The following is a 20845-nucleotide window of genomic DNA, read 5'->3' on the forward strand; positions in this document are numbered from 1 at the left end:
TTAATTCAGTCAACTTCCTTCCCCAACCCGGAGTTAAACTATTTGGATACGGGAAAACAGACATACTGCATTTGCTTCCAGCGAGGCCAACCTCACTTCCCCGAGCGAGTTATTTTACCCTCGGCCCCGCCCTAACCACGCCTGCGCACGCCTCCTCCGCAGTCCCCTTCGAAGTCCCGGCGGGCGCTCAGCCACGCCTCCTCCCCGGCACAGCCCCCGCCCCCGTTCGTAACCTAGAAAACACGGAGCGACGGATCTCGACCCGGAGTGGCGAGTGAGCAGAAAAGAGTACTGGGCATGCTCCGTGGCGGCGCAGGTTTTGGTCACAAATAGGAAGAAGTCTGCACGACACCGGCAAAGAGGAGCGAGAGTCGCCGTCGCCGAGCCTCGGGTGTGGAGTCCACCACCGCCTCGGCTCGGTAGCGGAGCAGGAGCCGGAGCGGGCGAAGGGCCAGACCGCGGGGCCGGGAGCCGCCCAACCTGACCTCCCATCTTCAGCCTCTGCTGGTGTGGACCGCCGGACCTCTAGGTCCGTCACCTGGGCGGCAAGAACCCCAGCACAGAGGAGCCGAAGCGGACGGGACCCTTTCTCCCCTGGTTGCGGCCCGAGGGCTCCCCCAGGGGCGGAGCAGCGGCCGCCGCCGCCTTCTACGGACTGCTGAAGGTACGGCTTGCGTCCCGCGTTCCTCTCCCGGAACGAGCGGCAGCGGTCAGCCCCGAGGAGAAGAGAAGGGGGTAGCCATGGGGCTGCTGTCCCAGGGCTCGCCGCTGAGCTGGGAAGAGACCCAACGCCACGCGAACCACGTGCGGCGGCACGGGATCCTCCAGTTCCTGCACATCTACCACGCCGTCAAGGACCGACACAAGGACGTGCTCAAGTGGGGTGACGAGGTGAGCGCTTGCGCCCCGGGTTCCCGCCCGGCGCCTCTTCCAACTCGCCCCTCTCCTCCTTTGTTCGGCCCGGCCTGCACCCCCGGGCTCCGTGTCCTGGTCGCTTTCCCAGCCCGCGCTTCGCACGACTCCCGGAGGGTCCCCGAGGCGTTTCCCCGCGCACACGAACCCTGGGTGTGAGGGGCTTACCCTGAGCATCCTGGCCAGCCTTCTCTCTGGATTCATTTATCATTCAACATTCATTCATTCATTCGGGGCTTCCTCTTCATTCAAGAAATGTGGATTGGGCGCCGGGAGGGCGCGAGCATGAAAAAGTGGCATTCAGTGCTGTGAGGAGTTTTCATTCTGGTACATCTGCCGGCCTCTTTTTCCGATCTACCCTCGCGTGCCAAAACTCGCTTTTGCGATAAAGTTGAAGGGGCTGAGTTGTATTAGAAGGCCCGTTGGTATTAGGAATTAGGTATTCAGCTTGCTTATTTCTGACCTATCTGATTCAGATGTCTTTCACGTAAATCTCTGCATCTTCTGGTCATCACTCACCCCATCCCCTTTTGAACATATACAGGCACACCTAATAGGTATAAATTGAAGCAGAGAAATAAATTACGGTAATTTCAGTTTTCCTAAAGGGGTGGGGGGATCAGGGGGCTCCTTCCTGATCCTGTTTAACACTCTTAGAGCTTTAAAATTAGGATGTGTTAGTGTCTTTCGTGGCCTGGTTCCTGTAACTAAACTTCAGAAATCAGTGCGTCAACATGTGTTTTTTCTTGAAGCGAAATGTCTCTGTGGATTCTCAATATGTTAAACTATTGTTAATTGGATACTCTGTAGAGCATTGCTTCTTGTTAGATTTAAAGTCTTTTCTACCAAAGCTTTTCGTGCTCTCCCTCCCGGTTTTTAGATCCCATGTATATGCAGTGTAGATAATTGACTTCTTGTGAAGTCCATGTCTGTTTTTTGTGTTTTTAGCTTTTGCCTTCGATCACTTCCCTCTGGTGTAAATAATTCATCTTCTCGTCAATGTTAATCACTATTTGCCTTAAGTCTCCCGGTGCTGCTGCACCTTACAGAATATTTCCTTCTTGCAAAAAGTTAGTTTTCTCTATTTCTAAGATTGAAAGATAAGTCTGCCTCCTACAACTGAAGGAATTATGCTGTTTTAAATTAGAAAAGTATGTTGACAGGTAAATCATTTTCCTTATAAGTGGTTTGTCACTTATTTGGACAAAAAAGGGGGACAGCATGTTTGGTGGTTAATTCCTCAGTTTTAGTCTAACGTAAGCTCGTTGTTTCTTCACAGCATCTGACATTTTATGGATTCATTCATGTATTCTCTGTCATACTGAAATGTAAGCCCCACAAGAGCAGGGACTTTTTGTATCTTGTTCACCTCTGTCTCCCCAGGATGTAGACTTGTGCCTGGTACAGCAGGCATCAGGTGCTTGTGGAATGGTGAATGAATGAGTGAATTAAAAGTTAAAATTTTGTTTGTGCCTGTTTTGACATTTAACTAGGTCTACTTTTTTTTTTTTTTTTTTTTTTTTTTAAGGGCAGTTAAATGCCTTCAGTAGTAATTGTCCCAGATAGAACTATATCAGCAGGAGACTTAGCAGCAGTTGGAGCAGAGCAGCATGCAGACCTCATCCTATCCATTTTAGCCTGTAAGCTGTATTCACACAAGACCCTACAGGGGTCTGATCTTTAAAAAAATTTTCTCTTCATTTCTTCTGTTGGCAGAAAGAGCATTTTAATGATTAATACCTATTTTATTTAAGTGACTTTGGTAGTTGCTGAGTAAACTGAAGAGTGGGGCCTTAGTATATATTGTTTCCATTTTGAGAAGCTTTTGCAGAAAGAATTAGTAACAGGTTTTGGCCTTTTGCCTCCCTCCCCTCCTCCCCCCATAAACAAGTTGGTTGGAGTGGCATTGTTCTTAAGCCAACATGTTTTAAAGATGTTCTATGAAAACTTTCATTGGTGACTATTGAGAATGCTTCTTCAGATTTCTTGTTCTTTGTATCCTGTTTGCAATTCAAAGCTAGCTACAAATGGATTTTCAACTTGATTTAACTGAGGCTTCCTCTCTTAGCCTTTTACTATTTGTTTTATGATCTATCCTTATCCGCAAACACCTCCCCCCTACAGTGTCCTTTGGAATGGGGAGTTTACTGTTTTACAGAAACCATGAGGTAGAAAAGTTATCTTGGATTAAAAAAATAACCCACTGCTCATTTATTATTTCCAATTCTGCTTTTATCATAACTCTGAATGCATTGTAGGATTTTCAAGAGGAACAACATATTCCTTTTTGTGTTGAGAATCAAATTGGAAATAGGCAGCTAACACAAAAGAGAATTTTTTAAAATTAAATTATTGATTGTTTTTAATTAAAGAAAAGAAAAGAAAGCCCCTACTCTTCTCTCTACCTCCTGAGTGGAATGGCACTTCAGTGACACCTCAGTGGCTCCTCTTCCCACCCTTGACCTGAGGGGTGGAGATGTTTCCTTTCCACTATGTTACCTCTCTCTGGTTTGGGCAGAGAGAAGGTGTGAAATTCTGTGGGCATCTCATTAAGGTATGAAGTTCTGTGGGCTTCTCTTGCCTAAGAACTTGCTGATGCCTCTAATAATTCCTCCAGCATATAGAGCATTGTTTTTAAATCTGCAAGTCATGATCCATTAGTGGATTGGAAGGTAAATTTAAAAGATTCCAACCAGTACTCTTTCAAAAATGAAATGGAATAGAATGAAGAAAATCCATTCATCATATATAGTAAGAATATTATGTCAACCTGTTATTTGAGAGAGTGTCTGAAAGGTGGTGTATTGGGTCAAAAATAAATTACTCCTTACTGTGAGTTGCAGTTAAAGTAGTTTTTGGAAGCCACAGTCTCAAATTTATCATGGAAGGATTCCTTGATGAAATGAGCCTTGTAAAAAAGAGGGTGAGAGAAATGACTCCAGGGTATGCACTAATCTTTGTACATAATAGGAGTTCACTGTTGCATGCACTGAATAGGAGTCTGAAGACAGGCCTAGAGGGTCAAACAGCAAGCAAGCTTGTTTGTATGTGGAAGTCTTGGGAAGTACTGAGAACCAGAGGCTGAGCAGATAAAGTAGAGAAGGGTGTGGTGGGTGGCGTGGCCCCTGGAGATGAAAGATGGCCTTGCCAGGCACACAGCGGTGTTTTGGTTCTGATATGTTGAACTGTATTGGTGTGGTGCCAAAATACTGCTTTTCATGGGATGTTTTGGCATTGTACCCACAGGGCCATGGACAAAGGGAAAAAAAATGAGCCTTAAGACTGGAGGTAGGTATGCTTGGAAGGAGACCCTGCCACTTTTGAAATGCTAAGCCCTGGTTACTGGGATAGTGTTTCTCTCTTCACACAGAAAGAGCTCTGGATTTGGAATTTGACTTGTGCTCTAGTCTAAGGCCTGCCAAACTGGCTGTGTAGTCTTGAGCTTCATTTTCCTCATCTGGAAAATTAGGGGGTTGGAGTCTCTTTCTCTGATCCCTTCTAGCTTTGACAGTTTGAGTCCATAAGATTATTAATAATGTACATATTTCAAACCCAGAAAATATTACTCTATGAAATCCACTGGAGATAATCTTTAGACTGCTGAGCAAAAAGAAGGCTGCCACCGATAGCCCTGGTAAAAATGGATTGTATTATAAAGGCATGTGTACACTGACTTTTCAAAGTATTTTCCTGTGAGAACCTCATAAATGGTAGATTTCCAGATCAGCCTACAGATGCCTGTTTTGCATTTAATATGACAGGTCTTAACCCTAGCCACCATTTATTATGCTGTTTCTGTGGGCAAATAGAAGTTCCAACTCTTAGGTGCCAAGAAAATAGCTCATTTTGCTCCAGGGGTAAGGGTAAGATGGATATCGCTGGATGCTCTGTTGCCAGCTAAGCATTATATATACGCAAAAAAGAAAGCTTACTTCACAGTTCACATGCAACTTTTCAGGTACAGGTTTTGTTTGTGTGTGCATTAAGACATCTAAGAAATCTATGATGCAAATGTGGTAATACGTATGACTCTTTGATTTTTCCAAATAATCATTGAAGCTAGCTGCCCTTTCTACTAGCTAGTGGCAGAAGCGCTATCAGAATTGAAATCTGTTTGACTCCAGGTCCATTGCTTAAATCCACTGTATCAGGTTTTGGATTATTTAACAGTGCAGGAGATTTCATGAAATCTCCTTTTACAGAGTTTAAAATGTACAAGTTACAGAGGTATCAGAAAATAATATTTAATAACAAACAATTTTTTTTTAATTATTTTTAGCTCAGTGTGGCTCTCAAAGGCAAGAAAGCACGTTGTCCTCCAGTTAGAAGAAAGGTCCATGTGAACTTCAATAGGAAAATGCAATACATCTTTAATATTTATGAATGTGTTCTTATCATGCATACAAACAGTAAAACTGAGATGGGATTTATTGAGTGCTGGCATATCATCCATTGAGTTGCCTGTGCATGCTTAAAAAGGCTTACGTGACTTTTTAGAAAATACATAGCTTATCCCATAACAAAAATAATACAGCCCTGAGCTGTAAATCTAGAATGGACAAAGGCATAGGCATTTTGAGTCTACTTGAAGATTCTGTGTGGCTTTGGTCAAATTGCTTAATCTCTCTTAACCTCAGTTTTGTTATTGGTAAAATGAAGACAATAATATCTTTATAAGGTTATTAAGATTAAATAAGATAATGTTAGTGAAATGGTTTACATATCGCCTAGCCTTTTATGTATAGGCTCACAAATAGTAGCTAAAACTGTTTTCTTGGAAACTTAAAAATATCCAGTGTATCTTAAGTAGCCATGGTTATTGGGGAAGATGCGTTCCATGTGTGTAGGTGTTTATTTCCAATTCACTGAAATTTGCCCTTCCAGATATAATTTTATTTCATCAGCTTAGTAATTTTTTATATTATTTCTAAATTGCATTTCTGAAGCCCAAATTGTATTTCAAAGTACAATTTGATATTAACCATGAATTATTTCTTGATAGTCATTATGAAGATTCAGTTTTTTTCTGTGGTTCATGATGTATTTTGCAACAGAAAAAGCAAAATTTTTGTATCTTTCTTATTTTAGCTGTCACTGTGGACATTGGTTCAACAGGACTTACTGGTCTGCATCTGAAATGCAGTGGTGAAATCAAGGAAAAAAGTGAGACTTGGTTGGAGCCTTTTGGTGGGTTTTTTGTTTTTGTTTTTGTTCTTTTTCGTTTTTCCTTTTTGTTTTTTTTCTCTTTCCTCTTTTTTTACCACGAGTTTCCTTTTTGAAGGCTTGGGAAATCAGATAACTGACTTATGTGTATGTTAAGAATTGAAGATGAGTATTTAAGCTTGGTTTAAGTGTGTACTTGACTGCTACAGGGTTATATATGTGTGTGTGTTTTCCCTGTTTGTGTTTGTATAGCATTGTGTGAGTTTTGATTTTAAACCAAGTTAATTGAATTATAAATTGCATACAATAATATGTATCCATTTTAAGTGTACAGTTTATTTACTTTAATACATATATACAACTTGGTATCTGCCACCACAGTTAAAATATAGAACATTTCCATTACCACCAAGAAGTTCCCTTGTGCCCTTTGCAGTTGGTAGAAAAAGGGAGATGAAGCTTGGTGGGGAAGGAAGGAAGAAAAAGAAACAGCACTTGAGGTGATTCTAATTCAAACACCACCTTTGGGAAACTGCCTTAAAGAACATGCGGTGTTAATTACATGAAAAAGAGAAGGAAAGGCTTTCTAGGTGAAAGAACAGTGTCATTAAAGGTGGAAAGCAGCATTAGATAATGTGTAAGAATTATGTACACTTAATGTTTTAAGTGCTATGAATAGGTATGACCGGTTTGTAGAGACCTTTGTATAGTTCTGGACAATTAGAGGTTTTGATATACTTAAAAGAATGGAAAGCATGAACAAAGTAGAGTGGGGAAAAAAGATTTATTACTCTTTTATACCTGACTCCTAGAAAAAATGTTTCTGGACTCAGCATTACCTTAACCATATCATTGTAGAAATCTTTCGTGTGAAGGTACTAGCTTCTAGAAAAGGTGTTAACAAATTTACTTACTAATGTGTAGTTCCATTATAAAGGGTGGACCTAAGTAAATAAGACCCCTTATCTTGATAAGATCTCAGACTATTAATTGAGCCTCTAAATCAGAATTTGTGTTTCTGAACAGTTTTAGATATTCAAGGCATCCAAATATATTGTTAAAGTCAGAAAACTTTTTTGGAGCATTACTGATGTTGCTGGTATTATTAGATAGACTGTATCCTGGTAAGCTTGCTAATTAGTATTCTCTGTTTATGCACTCATGATTTAACCAAGCAGTTTTTTTTAAACTTTTTTCACCGCTTTATTGATGTATAATTGATATATAATAAACTGTACATATTTAAAGTATACAATTTAATAAGTTTTGTTATGTGTACTCTGTGAAACCATCACCACAGTCGAGATATTGAACATATTCATCACCTCCAAAAATGTCCTTGTGCCCCTTTATAATCTCTTTTTCCCCCACCCCCACTTCTTCACAGGCAAGCACTGATCTGCTTTCTGTCACTACTTAGTTTGTTTCCTAGGTTTAGGAAATCATATAGTATGTACTGGTTTCTTTCTTTTTTTTTGGTCTGGCTGTTTTACTCTGCATAGTTTGAGATTCATCCATGTTGCATGTATCAGTAGTTCATGCCTTTCAGTTGTTTAGTTGCTGAGTGCATTCAGTTGTATGGATATACCAGTTTTTCCTTATTATTTGGATTGTATCCAGTTTTTGGCTACTACAAATAAAAACAGCTGTGAACATAAACATACAGATCTTTATATGGACTTATACTTTCATTTCACTTGATTATTACCTAGGAGTGATGTATGCTTAACTTTTTAAGGAAACTACCAAACTTTTCTAAAGTCATTGTTACCACTCTATATTTCCACCTGCAGTGTATAAATTCCAGTTCTTTCACATCCTTCCCAACACCTGGTATCGTCACTGTCTTTGATTTTAGGCATTCTGATAGGTACATGGTGGTATTTCATTGTATTTTTAATTTGCATTTCTCTAAAGACCAGTGGTGTTGAATGTCTTTTTATTTGCTTATTTGCCATCCATATTTTTTTAATGGAGCATCTGTTGAGATCATTTGCCCATTTGTGTTGTTTATTTTCTTATTATTGAGTTCTGAGAGTTCTTTATATATTCTAGACATAAATCTTTATCAGATATATCCTTTGCAAATATTTTCTCCCAGTCTGGCTTGTGTTTTAGTTTCCTTGGCTGCTCAAGCAAACACGTGCAATGGGTCAGCTTAAACAATGGGACTTTATTAGCACAGGGTTTTGAGGCTGAAATGAAGTCCTAATCAAGGCAGGGCCTTTTTTTCCCAAAGACTGGTGTTCTTGGGGTGGCTCTAGTGATCCTCAGTCCTTGGTCCTCTGTCACATGGCAGAGAATATGGCTCCCTCTTCTGGATTCTGTTGAATTTCAGCTTCCTTGGGCTTCTTCTCTGTCTGAATTTCATTCCATTTTAAACGACTCCAGGAATAGGATTAAGACCCATCCTGATCGAGGTAGACCACACCTTAACCCAGGTAACCTTTTCAGAAGGACCTGCTTACAATGCGGTTTACACCCACAGGAATGGAATGTTTAAGAACCTGTTTTTCTGTGGTACATACTGCTTATAACCATCAAAGCTTGTCTTTTCATTCTCCAACAATGTCTTTTGAAGAATAGAAGTTTTTAATTTTAATAAAGTTAAATTTGTTCTTCTATAGATTGTGCTTTTGGTGTCGTATCTAAGAAATCTTTGCCTAACCCAAAGTCACAAAGGTTTTCTCCTGTATTATCTTTTAGAAGTTTTATAGTTTTAAGTTTTACGTTTAGGTCTCTGATCCATTTGAAGTTAATTTTTGTGTATGTTGCAGGTATGGATTAAGGAGGATTTCTTTTTTGGTTTTTGTTTTTGCATAGTGCTCCAGCACCATTTCTTGAAAAACTATCCTGTCTCCACTGCCTTTGCAACAACTTTTGTCTACTCTCAGTTGCCTATATATGTATGGTTTTATTTCTGGACTCTTTTATTTTATGTTCTGTTGGTCTGTTTTCCTGTCTCTATGCCAATACCACACTCTTTTGTTTCCCATAACTTTGTAATAAGTCATGAGATTAGGTAGTGCTAGCTTTTTAGCTTTGTTCTTTTCCAACTTGCTTTGACTCTTCTAGGTCCTTGGAGTTTCTGCAGAATGACCTCAGTAATTTCTATCAAAAAGAAAAAACCTGCTGGGATTTTTGTTGTCATTGCATTGAATCTTTGGGGGTAGAATTGACATCTTAAATATTGAGTCTTCCGACCCATTAACAAATATCTTTCTCCACTTAATTACATCATCTTTCGTTTCATTAGGCATTGTTTTGTAGTTTTTGGTGTACAGGCCTTTCACAACTTTTGTCAGATTTATTCTTGAGTGTTTCATTTTTTTTTTATTCTGTTGTAAATGGTATCTTTTTTTAAATTTCAATTTCTGATTGTTTGCTAGTGTATAGAAATACAGTTTATCTTTGTTTATTGATTATGTATCCTGTAACTTTACTAAACTTTTAAACTGATGGAATAGAGTTCTAATAACTATTTTTAATGTACTTGCCTATCATTTTTTAGGTCAGGTTCAATTGACTTTTGTTTTGTTTTGTTTTTTTTAGTCAGTCATGTTTTCCTGCTTCTTTGCATGCCTGATAGTCTTAATTGGATGCCAAACCTTGTGAATTTTACTTTATTGGGTGCTTGTTATTTATGCATTCCTGTAAGTATTCTTGAGCTTTGTTCTCGGATGTTGGAAAGACAGTTTATTCATTTCAAGTCTTTTATAATTTATTAGGTATATCTGGAACAGTCTCAGTCTAGGGCTAATTACTCCCTTCTGCAGAGGCAAGCTCAGGAGTACTCTACCCAATGTCTCTGAATTACAAGTTAAGTTAATTCCAGTCTGGCTGATGGGAGCACACCCTCTCCTGACTTTGGGTAGTTGCCTCACACGTGTACACTGATTCACTACTGAGTCTTCAAGGGGGGCCTTTGCAGATCTCTGGGGTTTTATGTGCAGGCTCTCTCATCTCTGGTACTCTGTCCTGTGAACTCGCATCAACTTGGTTTCCTATACTTTCAGCTCCACCCATTTGATTCAGGGAGTGTGCTGGGCTCTGCCTTGGTTCTCTGTGCATGGCCTAGACACTCTTTTCAAGGAGGTAAGCTGGGACAGTTGTAGGATTCATCTCATTTTTTTCCCCATCTCTCAGGGCTGTCTGCCCTTCGTTCCCTGATGTCCAGTGTCTTGCAAGCCATTCTTACATATTCTCTTTTTCTCCTTTGGTTGTTTAAAGTGGGACAGTGAAATTGGTGCCTACTACTCCATCTTGTTTGGAAGCGGATGTCTTCTCTACTTTTTCTGTTATTCTCTCAGCTCTGCTCTCTGTAAACTTTGTCGAAAAGTTGGGTACCTGCCAGCGACTAAGATTTAACAAAGCTTTAAAAGTCAGGATTTTCTTTGCTTTGTATGCTGTAATGTTCCTCACTTGGTATCACTGTTATCCTATGACTGGGTATTTGGTGAAAACACAGTTATTTTTAAAGTTCACATACATTTTATGAGTGAACTAAAAGTTAGACTGAAAGTCTAACGATGAGAGTGCAAGCCTTGGGTCTTCCCTCCAGATGGTTTTGTGATCTTAGAAACAGAACTTAAATTCTTAGGACCGTAGTTTCCTCATCTGTAAGACTAATCAAAAAACTCTACCACTTACTTACTTTTGTCTTTAAGTGTATGCACAGATATATTTCTACTTTTGTCTTTTAACAATGCTTTAAGCCCCATAAAACTTACAAAAATCAGGACATGTACAAGAAGTGGTAGAATCTATTTCCTTGCCCTGTCCTTTTGAGTTTAGCAATTCGTCTACAGTATTATACTTTACTGACTACTGAAAAAGTAATGTAATTATAAAGCCATAGGTTTATAGGAATTTTTTCTAACTTCATAAGGTAAACTTATTTGAGCCTCACAACTTTTCTGTAGAGAGCAAGATGGTAGTGCAAAATGTTTCCTTCAGAAATGCAGAGACTTAAGCTTCAGTTGTAGGTGGTGGCAAAACTCTGTAAAGACTATATTTCCATGATGGATGAAGTATTTATTAAGTACCTCCCATGTGTTGAACATTTCCTATCTTGGGTCATGGAGTTGAAGAAAGAAACCAAGAAGGGAGAAAAACTCATAGCCCTGGGAGATTCCAATGTGGGGGAAGAGGGTGGCTCTTGATCTAGAGGGCCCAGAGGTCTTGCAAATGGGGAGACCTTCTGGTAGGATTCCAAAGGAAGGTTGAGAATACAAGGAAAGGGCATGTACAAATGGAGATTATGAAAGTGTGTGGAGTTGGGGGAGTGCTGCATAGAATGACTGGAATGTAGTACCAAAGCAGAGACTGGATAGGAGCTGAAGCTAGAAAGGTAGATTGGGTTCTGATTGTTGATGTTCCTTTGTAATAGGCCATGTGGGGAGACTTGGTATAACAAGACTGAAAATGGTACAGTGAGGTTTCTTCTAGACCCTTTGGTAGTGGTATGAAAAATGGCTTCAGGGGAGGCAGAGACAAGGAACCAGATTGGAGGCCTTTGTGTTTGCTACAAGGGAAAGAAGGCTCTGGCCTAAGGCTCCAGAGAGAAATAATTGTGTGTATTAAAAAGTTACTTGGTAGGAGGAATCCTGAGGACCTGATACATAATTAGACATGTCTCTCACCCAGATTTCTAGTGTACATGACCAAATGAACAAGAATCCCTTCAAAGATAGTTCCTGAGGGGACTGGTTCAGGTATTCTGGTTTGGATAACTCTAGTTTAAGGAACACCATGCTATCCAGTAAAAATACCAGGTAGACAGTGAGGAGCAAGAGCTGGAGCAACATCTGAGCTGGTTAGGCAGACACAAGCCTAAAGGGGTGGTGGTTAAAACCAAGGTGGAAGGCAGGATAACCCCAAGAGAAGAAACTGGCTGAGCCTCAGAACCTGAGGAATGCACACTTAAGGGACGGGAAAGTAGTACAGGATTTTGAGAAGGAACAGTGTGTGTGTGTGTAGGGGGTGGGAAGTACAGGAAAAACGATGGCAGGCTTTTGAGAGATGTGGAAGGACCAGGGCTGAAATATGAAGCTAGGCAGTTAGGCTGTCATGGGATTTGGCACAGCACAACCCAAACATATTAAGGACTTGGGAAAAGGGCAAAAATCAGTTTCTGGCCAAAATAAATTCCACAAAGCCCATGCATGTTTTCACAGCTCATTCACATTATTCTCAGTGGGTCCTTGAAATCTCGATTATACTTTTTAGAAACAGGCTTGAACTAGGAAAGCAAACAGGTTTGGGGTCACTTAGTATCTCTCTGGGTACCAAGTTATCACTGTTGTTAATAAAACCGATTGTGATGAATTGAGTATGTTTGAATGATGACCCTGACTCGCCACTTAAAGTTTGGGTTCCTTAGATAATATTTAAGAAGATGAGAAGCATATAATAACCCTTAAACATCCCACCAAAGAGCTCATTTTTTTTAATACATCTGTAAGAGTGTTCAGAAAACCTGGTTCTCTAAATTGGCATGTCCTCGGAGGGTTCAGATGGCTGAAGTTCTGCTCTGTGTAGGACACTGTTTAGAGAACTTTCCGAATTCTTACGTTTAACTCCCCAAATCCTGAGCATAACAGACACAAAAAACTATCCACAATAAGATTAAAAAAGAACCCCCAAACAGATGTTCCTAATTATGTAATGTTCACATGATCTCTCTTGTCTCCCTTCTCCAGATTTTTTTTTTTTTTTTAATTCCTTTGGATTGGGTTCATTCCTTTCTTTTGAACCAGATGCTGATTTGGCAGAATTAAAAAACATAACCAAACCCCAAGGCAAGAGACTCTATGGCCTTAAGAACTGGCCATGGCTCTGCCCTATTTGGATTAACACAGGGGCCCTGGGGGTGGGGTCCACAGAGCTTTGTATGTTGTAAAGCTCACAGAGAGATGGTAAAGGTCTTGCAGTACTGTGGGAATAAAAAGAAGGCTACATTGTTGGGAGGAGGTGACACTTGGCTTGAGGCCCACAGGAGCCAGCTATTAGAAGAGCTGGGCGGAAGTCTTTCCAGACAGTGTTAAGAGGAGGGCAAAATGGTTGTTGGAGAAACAGGAAGGCCAGGGTGGCTGCAACGTAGAGGGAAGCAGGTTTGAAATGAAGGCGACAGAGGCCTGAAGATCTGCCCTAGTGGTCTTGGTGAGGAATGCTGGATTTTTTTTTTTTTTGCTGAGTGTGTGCCTGTGTGCCATTTACAAGTTTCCAGGAGAGGAGGACCGTGGTCTGCTGGTGAAGGAACCCAGGTCTACTCAATTGCGTTATGCAGTGTTCCATACTAGGAGCCTTCACTTTTGAGTGAGATTAATAGACCCTAAAACAAATGCTGAATGAAAAAACGTTTTCACTAAATAGCCCCTCCCTTCCCATAAGTGGCATATTCTAATATTTCTATTCTCTATTTCATAATTTTTTTTTCTAATGTTGATCACAACCCACTGTGCCCCACTAAGGGACTGTAAGCAGCATTTGAAAAATGCTATAGGACATTATTCTGCCTCAATCCTATATCACAGCCCTAGAGCTAGAGATTAGTAACCACTATTATTTTTTGTAATCTACCCCAGTGGTCCTATAAGGTAGGTGTTATCCCCATTTTATAAAAAAAAAGCTGAAGCACAAAAAAGTTACCAAGATTCGAACAGACTCCAAAGACTGCTCTCCTAGCTGCCCCTCCCCACCCATGCTGTCTCCCAAATAGGAGGAAAAGTTTTAATAGGCCCCAGGCAGACAAGAGATTGAGAATGGAAAAAGAAGGGATAGTGGCAGCACATGTAATAGGCTTTTGTTTTGTTTTGCTTTTTAATGAAAATTGGAATATGTTTTAGAGCCCAAATACAGGATTAAGTGTTTTTTTTGTTACCAGCTGGCCAGTAATTCTCTTCTAGTAAAATGCCAGCACTCTTTCAAAATTGCACTATTGAATATGCTTGGCTAACTTTTCTGTCTGTAGGACAGATGCTAACAAGTTTAGGAATGTGACCCGTGCTGCCTCCCCAGCTAATCTACTGGCAAGCCCGCTCTGTGAAAAAGCAGATGCAGGACGATCCCTTTGTAAGAAAATCAAGCTGATCTCAGTTGATAGTTATGCAGCTCAGGCTGACCTCAGTCCCAGGCAGCAGCAGGTAGTGGGCTAAAATCAGAACCTGAAGTTGGTAGCTTTGACTTATTTCTGTGAGAATTTGATCCTTTAACATGAATTTCAAATATGGCAGTGAAGAAATTTATATTAACAAGAGTCTAAATCTTCCAAATCCCAACAGGTTAACATTACTCTTTTCATGGAATCCACCCCTGACATTTAACAGTAAGTTTCCTGAACGGAGCCCTGCTGTTGCCTTTATGAAATGTGATTCTGAAAGTGTATCTACACTCAGATTCTTGCAGTGGTGGAATAGCATTGAACTTGGGTATTTGCAAATGTTGTCACTGTCACTGTCACTCTTCAGCATCTAAAGAGACTCTTGCTTAGTCTCTTTAGAAGGCACCCTTTTTTTTTTGTTTGCTTCCTCTTTGTTAAATGGATTACTCTGACACCGTTCTATCAACTAAAACTCTGGATTTCTCATATTTCTCACAGGCGGTCCCTGAATTTAGAATAACTCGATTTACAAACATACAAGTGAATGTGCTTGCCTTATTGCTTGCTCAACTCCAGGAGTACATCAGGCACTGAGCTGCATACCATGCTAAAGCCCTGAGCTTCTGTCCTGCCCTGGAAGGAGCCTCCGCAGAGATTCTTGATCATCCTCACCCTGGCTCCCAGCTCCCCTCCAGCTCTGGCCACTGCAGAGCAGTGCTTGGCCCAAAGCAGCCTCTATCATGGGACCAGGATATTCTTTTTTTTATTAGCCAAAAAAGGCTGGGAATATGTTTTCAGTAGAGAGCCAAGGAATTCATTTGTCCTTAGAAACCAGAAGCCATAGTACTAAAGGGTATTTTGAAGTAAATAAAAACTTAGCCATTTATAATATTGTTTTCTTTAAGACGACCTGTCTTTTGGTCTGGGTTTCTGAATTGCAGAGTGGCAACAAACCTAACTGTTGGTAACTTTACCTGATACTGATGTGTCACCTTTTCTAAGATTAATTTGTATAAAAACTCTGGGTTCTGCTAGATTTAGTTCAGAAGTAAGGTAGGAGTGCCTTAAAATGGTCTTTATATCTGTCGGAAAATTTAAACCAACGTATGCCTGAAATGCAGCGGTATGACTTTTTTTTTTTTTTTTTTTTTTTTTTTTAATCAGCCAACGTAAATTCAGAGTCCCAGAAAATAAATATCTTGTACCATCTGTAGGGTATGAGAGCATAGCTCTCCATTCAGGGCTTTCCTTTGCACTAATAATAATAAGTGTTAAAATTGCAAGGTTGTGATTTCTCTTGAGTTTTAACCCAGGGCTGTCCAAAACAACTTTCTATGATAATAGAAATGCTCTATTTTGCATCGTCCAATAGTGTAGCCACTAGCCACATGTGAGTAGTGGGACTAGGGAACTGAATTTTTAATTGTTAATTATTTTTATAATTTAAATAGCCACACATAGCCAGTGGCTACCTACCATAATGGGTAGCACGGTTTAATTCTTTCTATTAGTGAAGGGTGTCATTTTTCTCCCTTATGAAATTCCTTGTGAAATACCTCCTCCATTTTGTTTCTCAAAGTCTTGAAATTTTTCACTTAAACCTTGTATGACTAATCTAGGTCTGTGTGGAATTTGTTATCTCTGTGGACCAAGGTAATGGGAAGTTACTCCACCTAATCAAATATAAGAAATTCATTGATCTTCTGCAGTGTTGAAATTGAGATTAACATATTATAAAGAAAAAGCAACCTGCCTTGTAAACTGAAGTTCTAGTCTAGGATACCAGTAGATAACAAGGTCAGAGCAAGGCCACATTTATTTTGGTTTCTAAAAATGTAAACTTTCCCTGGAGTACATCACAAAATCTGTGTTATGAAATTTCATTTTAAAGTAGGAAAAAAAGCCTATTTTCTCAAAATATATCAAGTGTGATAAGAATTTGATATAACTTTAGACTAAACTACTAAAATATTTCCTTTTCTGTGATACAGGGCAGTTTAAAATAGCACTGTATGTAGGACTTATACCAAAGCATACGTGTTACAAGTTCTCCTTCATACCTTCTGATCCCCAAAACATGCTCAAACATTACTACACAAAACTGAATTGTTCTGAGATTTGTAATGTCATCATTAGACATCCCTAACATGGGAGTCCACCTTAAACCAAATTCTGAGCCACATCATTTTCATTACCTCTGTATTAGAATTTCTTACTCAATTTTATCCACCACTTTAAACCCAACTGCTTTTTTGGTCTTGTCATTCAGGTCTTCCTTATTAAATTATGTGTGATTAAAAATGAAGTAAAAAGTGTCACCATGGCTAATTCTTCTTTGTGTGCTCCAAGTTTGGCTGTCTTGCTAGATTGGGAATTGGGTTCCATTCAACTCAATGTTTGGGAGTGGGTGCTAGAGGCAGGCACCCAGCTGTGTGACACTGGGCAAATTACTTACCTTTAAAAAGGGATTGGCTTTTCTTCTGGGATAAGATGGCACCGTCCACACAGCTCCTGGCTGTCTGAGGATCAGAAGGACTCTACATGGTGAATGGCCCCCCACATTTTACAGAAAGCACAGTGTTTCCAAGCCTCTAAAGATGGCACAGCTGGAACAACTTTATGATGTGAAAACTGGACATGTTTGAAATCCTTCATCCAGAAAAAAATGCAAAATTGGTGTCCATCCTGGTCAGAAGATGAAACTGTTTGTGCCAGAAATGTTAACAATGAAGTTCACTTCTTTGAAAACAACAATTTTACTACAATTGCAAATAAACTGCGTTTGCAAAAAACTAATGAGTTTGTATTATCACTTGGACCCTAACCATACAAGGTGGCTGTTTATGTTCTAGGAAGTAAAAGTGCACCTTCATTTTGTTAGATTATATCAGTACCCCAATTTTGGTGGACCTCATGCAGCTTTAGCCAACAAAAGTTTCTTTAAGGCTGATAAGGTTACAATGCTACGGAATAAAAAAGCTACTGCCGTGTTGTTAATAGCTAGTACAGATGTTGACAAGACAGGCACTTCCTACTGTGGGGAACAAACGCTGCATTACATTGCAACAAACGTAGAAAGTGCTGTAGTACAATTACCAAAAAATGGTCCCATTTATGGTGTAGTTTGGAGCTCTCGTTCCACTGAGTTTTGTGCTGTTTATATTTTTATGCCTGCCAAAGCGACAGTTTTCAACTTGAAATGTAATCCTGTGTTTGATTTTGGAACTGGTCCTCGTAATGCAGCCTTCTATAGCCCTCATGGACATACATTAGTACTAGCTGGGTTTGGAAATCTGAGGGGACAAATGGAAGTGTGGGATGTTAAAAACTATAAACTTATTTCTAAACCAGTGGCCTCTGATTCTCCATATTTTTCTTGATGCCCAGGTGGTGAGCATATTTTGACTGCCAGTGTGCTTCTAGGTTACGAGTTAATAATGGGTTCAAAATTTGGCATTATACTGGCTCTATGTTGCACAAATATGATGTACCATCAAATGCAGAAGTTGGGCATGTTTCTTGGCAGCCATTTTTGAATGGAATATTTCCAGTAAAAACAATAACTTACCAGGCAGCCCCAAGTGAAGTACTCAGTGAGGAACCTAAAGTTACAACTGCTTATAGACCCCCAGCTTTAAGAAATAAACCAGTGACCAATTCCAAACTGCATGAGGATGAGCCACCTCAGAATATGAAGCCACTATCAGGAAATGATAAGCCATTATCAAAAACAGCCCTTAAAAATCAAAGGAAGCATGAAGCCAAGAAAGCTGCAAAGCAGGAGGCAAGAAATGACGAGAATCCAGATTTGGCACCTACTCCTGCCCTGCAGAGCATACCGCGAAATACTGTCTCTCAGTCAACTTCTGGAGACCCTGAGATAGACCAAAAAATCAAGAACCTAAAGGAGAAACTGAAAGCAATCGAACAACTGAAAGAACAAGCAGCAACTAGAAAACAGAAAAAAAATCAGCCAGAGAAAATTCAAAAAGAGAAAGCCCTTCTGCAAGAGTTGGAAGAATTGGAATTGGGTATTTAAAGATTCACAGAAAGCAAGTTGGTTACCAAAAATCAGTGCAAACACATCTTATGTTAAACCCATTGGTGTACATGGAAGATCCGTGTACTCAAATGTTCACCTATGATTTTAACCATTTATCCAAGACTCGCATATGTGTGAAAATATTTAATAATGTCTGTTAAGTTGAATTCTTCCATCTGTTAAGACATGATTTAGAAAAGAGACTCATAAATTTTTAAGCTAAGCTTGACATATTGAAAGATAAATGTCATTCTTTTTTAGTGGGGAACAGTATTTACCATATAAATGAGTAAAGACAATTTAGATATATTTTTAAAAAAGGGACTGGCATTGCACTTCTCTTCTTGGGGAGTAAGCATGCTCAGAACAGTGCCTGGTACATGATAAGTGCTCAACAAAGATTGGTCGTTAATATTCTCCTGCATGAGGAAATGGTCTCCTGGACAGAAGTCATGGTCCCTGAATTTTTAAGCAGTTTGTAATCTTAAGTGGGGACCATTGGAGTTTCTGGGGAGTGGGCCCAGTTTATCTGCAGTTCTCTTGGGCCAGATAAGTGTTTCTGCTGCAATCAGAATTAATGCAGTGCCCCAGGGGAGCAGGCAGGTGGTCAGAGAAAGTGCAGGGCATCCTGTGGGAGGTTATATTCCTGTTGAAGGATCAGTAGACCCTCTCCTTTTCCTGGCAACTCCCTATTCCAGGGATTAACCCTGGGAAGGCTTCTGAACTGGGCAAGATTAGATCCTCCTATTTCAGATCCTCCTATTATGTGTGTGTAGCTCTGGTCATTTTAAGCACTCACCCAGATAATTTATCTTTTTTGTGTCACTTCAGCTGTCGTTTCAGCTGCATTGTAAGCTCGTGAACAGGAACCACGTCTTCCCAGCACTTATGCAGCACAGGGCTGTGTTGAATGGATGAATGTACAAAAGGGTGTGGTGGTGGGGAGCAGCAGGGCAATGTTTCGACACTGATTGGTCACCAGCTCTAACTAGAGCCTTAACCTTCAAAATGGCTGTGGATTTGTTTTGAAGTTAGTGTAAGGAGAAAACTGGGTTTCTGCCCAAGTCTACTTGTGCCAGTGGAGTAAAACCAAGGTAGAGTGGAGGATCTGGGCCTGAACTTTGGTAGGATGGCTAGACACCCTGCCTTCATTCATTCAACTTGCCCTCCTCCACCTGACCACCTAAATATATCCCCTTCCCTAGGGTCTAAGGAGAGAGAGTCCTCATCTGGCCATCTGGGAAGAAATGTAGGCTCATTTTCCCTGAGGGACTTGCTGATAGACTCCTTCTTTCTGGAGTTCAGGCACATGATGGTTTAAATACTTTTGAGAGCTGGCCCAGGGAGCTTACCAATCACATAACATTGTTTCTTTGGGAAAATTTCTTAGTTATAATTTGCACAGGAACTGATACCTCCCTAAACAAGGAACTGACTCTGTGTTTGAATCTTGTAAAACTTGATTATTCCCTAATTAAGCACTGTTTTCCCTTCCCTGGAGTAGAAATTAAGATATTAGTATTTTATAAAATGTCTAGCTGTTCCTCAAATTCGAAGCTCCCTGAAATCCTTAGCCTCCAAGGTATAGTAACAAAATGTAAAAGAGAACAATTTTAATTTTTACACTAGTGGTAAAGAACATAAATCCTGAATTTTAGTGTTAGTTACATTGAACTTTAGTGCCACAAGTATTTTGCTGTCTGTAATACCTTCAGCACTGTGGAGGGGAACTTACATCACCCTCAATTAAAATTCTTAGTTTTTATTGGCCTAATTTTAAATGAACATAAAGCACCTCATGCTTGTTCAAACCTGCATTAAATGATTCGAGGTATATTGTGTCCAGGTTGTTCCTAGCAACTATTATATATAACACATAATGCAAAGTACATAATAGTTCTTTTGAATTTACCTTGGTCTTCTACTTAAAAACTCAGGTGACATTCTAGTAGAATAAAACTTAGCCTTTTAGCAGTAGAAGTCTAAGGGACTTTGAATTTTCATTTGTAGAAAAAGTCATACACATTTAAATAAGTGTCTTGCAACGTGGACAGGTATTTTGGGGAGACTATTCTCCCCCATCTTGGTGCCAAATAGCAATGTTCCTAAATTACAGGGAGTTGTGATCTGCCTACTTCATAGAAGAGAGCTCAGCGGCTGTTTTTGATTCACTAATTCTGAAATGGAAAGATGCTTCTACTTGTGCCATTACTTCCAAGATGGTATGTTCATTAAATGAATTTGAATTATTCATTCTGGAACCCATTTATAATGCTCTTTGCATTATAAATTATAAGCTTTTAGAGTTGTCTATGTGTGCAGTGTATACAGAGAAGTGTTGCTGTAACTATAGGTTTATAGCCTACATAATAAGTGAAGTTAGGAAGCTTGTATAGTTTAATCCTTGAAATCAGTGTTGTTACACATGGGCCAATATATTCATTACTTTTTCTCTGATTTTGTCTGTTCCTCTCATCTTCTAGATGCAAAAGGGAGTTCAGGATGGTGACAAAATCCAGAAATAATGATAAAATAGATCACTGTAGCTTTAGATGTTTTATATTAGGAAAGCATTGTCTTAATATATCATTGTTTTTATCATCACTCATCAGCTAGATTACTGAGCC

The 20845-nt window shown here is 39.8% G+C and overlaps 1 protein-coding gene and 1 pseudogene across 1 annotated transcript in view; both read left to right on the plus strand.

The window, feature by feature from the left end:
• Positions 1-295: 295 nt before the first annotated feature.
• The window catches only part of GCLC (glutamate-cysteine ligase catalytic subunit), a 51628-nt gene continuing 31078 nt past the window's right edge, over positions 296-20845 (plus strand). The window contains exon 1 of the mRNA XM_037842726.1: positions 296-891. Coding sequence (XP_037698654.1) covers positions 742-891 — 150 coding nt within the window. The 5' untranslated portion in view covers positions 296-741. The remainder of the gene's footprint in view (positions 892-20845) is intronic.
• Positions 17020-18215, plus strand: LOC119539302 (annotated as a pseudogene).

This window comes from Choloepus didactylus, chromosome 7 (assembly GCF_015220235.1).
Source record: "Choloepus didactylus isolate mChoDid1 chromosome 7, mChoDid1.pri, whole genome shotgun sequence".
NCBI classification, from domain to species: Eukaryota; Metazoa; Chordata; class Mammalia; order Pilosa; family Megalonychidae; genus Choloepus; species Choloepus didactylus.